Source organism: Morus notabilis, unplaced genomic scaffold (genome assembly GCF_000414095.1).
Source record: "Morus notabilis unplaced genomic scaffold, ASM41409v2 C11431273, whole genome shotgun sequence".
NCBI classification, from domain to species: domain Eukaryota; kingdom Viridiplantae; phylum Streptophyta; class Magnoliopsida; order Rosales; family Moraceae; genus Morus; species Morus notabilis.
In genome coordinates, this window is record NW_010387269.1 from 1 (window position 1) to 1,671 (window position 1,671).

General features: G+C 33.1%; 1 protein-coding gene across 1 annotated transcript; it reads right to left on the reverse strand.

Annotated features, from left to right (window-relative positions):
* Positions 1-124: 124 nt before the first annotated feature.
* On the reverse strand, positions 125-1,559 carry LOC112095218 (ubiquitin carboxyl-terminal hydrolase 12-like; the record flags this gene model as incomplete). Its single annotated transcript, XM_024176895.1, has 5 exons — positions 1,473-1,559; positions 877-1,024; positions 630-787; positions 379-503; positions 125-202 (listed from the first exon to the last, which is right to left on the reverse strand). Coding segments are annotated over exons 2-5 (468 nt in total), but the record flags the coding sequence as incomplete, so codon positions are not given.
* Positions 1,560-1,671: the final 112 nt, after the last annotated feature.

Here is a 1,671-nt window from a genome sequence, read left to right on the forward strand (position 1 = left end):
ACCTTACAAATCAATGTATTTTTTTTCCCTCTTTGAATCAATGAAATTCAAAGTTTTTTTCATTCAAAACTTTTCCAGGTACAAGGACTAAAACACGTGTCAAGCAACTGCAAAGTAATGTTACCTTTATGACATTATCCACGCATGCTTCAGCTTCTTCCTTTTTCTTTACTTCCTCTTTGTCCAGACCACACAACTTTACCTGTAACATGATAGTAAGAGATCATAACAATTCTTTCTTGACAAAAAAATGTGAAGATTCAAGTCCCCCTTTAAAGTAAGGACTATGGTAAAGTATGAAGGAGAGAATTCATATAAACAAAGCTTTGCGGTTCTTAGTTTACACACTTTAGCAGTCCTCAATAACAATCAATATACCTCTGCTTCAACGATGCATGTGTCTTTCAAAATAAAACCGCTAGCAGAAGAATTTAGTTCACTAAGAGGAATGAATGAAGCGAAACCCCAGTCGCTCTCACTTGCATTGAACACATGTTTTCTAACTGCAGAATACAAACGAACATAAATTTAGCCACACGCGTAACCGGTATCGTTATCCAATAACCGTTATGCTATTTCATGCTAGTAACTTCTTTATAGGAACATCATTATTAGAGAGAATATCGTACCCTTTTCAACTGTGCCTTCACTATGAATCTGATTGATGACAGACAAGCTAAACTGGGCATCTCTACTCCATCCATAAGGCAAAGTTTCCGAATCAGCAACATCGAGATACATCGACAAGTGATCCACGTTGTTCCCTTTCGGGAAAATTAAAATCCTCCTGCGCGTTTCAATCAAAATCAGAATGATGTACTTCAACTGACATGACTAATTAATTAACGACATAATATTGACAAAATTAACAAGCACCATTTGTAGCCTCCTACGTAGAAAATATCAGAATAGAGTTTCCTGACACTAAGCTTCGTAAAGCTCTCAATTGTCCATTTGAAACGGCAACTTGAAGAATCACCCATTGACTGAAATTCCACGGCACTTGCCTTTTCTGCCTCCGCAACTAAGGTTAGTAAGCAAAAAAATAAATAAAAATAATAAATAAATAAAAATAATAAATAAATAAATAGATAAATAAATCTAGCATCTTGATTGGATATCAAAAATGGGAAAAATGGGAAAAGAAAAAAGAAAAAAAAAAAGGAAAATTAGAATTCTCTTCTTAACTTTTCAAAGGTTAAGCCCCAAGAAAAGACAATTTCTGATCATTGAGGCCACACAGAGTTACAAAGATTAATATAATGTAACTGAATTAAGTCTATAGAAAAACAAAACAAAATCCTCTATCATCAAAATAATAATAGTTATATATATTATTACCAAGAATTGGCTTGGTTCAAGTACATGCTATTATGAGCGTAATTTCTATTATTTGTTTTTAAGTTTGAGGAGCCTTTTCATAAATTTTGAAAAGAGCAAAAGAGAAACGAGGAAATACGAGAAATTTTTACCAGAATACAGTTGAACAAGTGCAATTTTAGAGAACAATCTCAACGATGAGGAGAGATAATCGGCGTCAATATGAATAGTTTCTTTTTTAAAAGGAATACTTCTTTTTTAAAAGGAAAAAAGAAAAAGGACCTTTCTTCTTTGCGAAAGGACCTTTCCTGCACTTTTTTTTTTTTTTTTTTTTTGGGTTGAAAGCTTCGG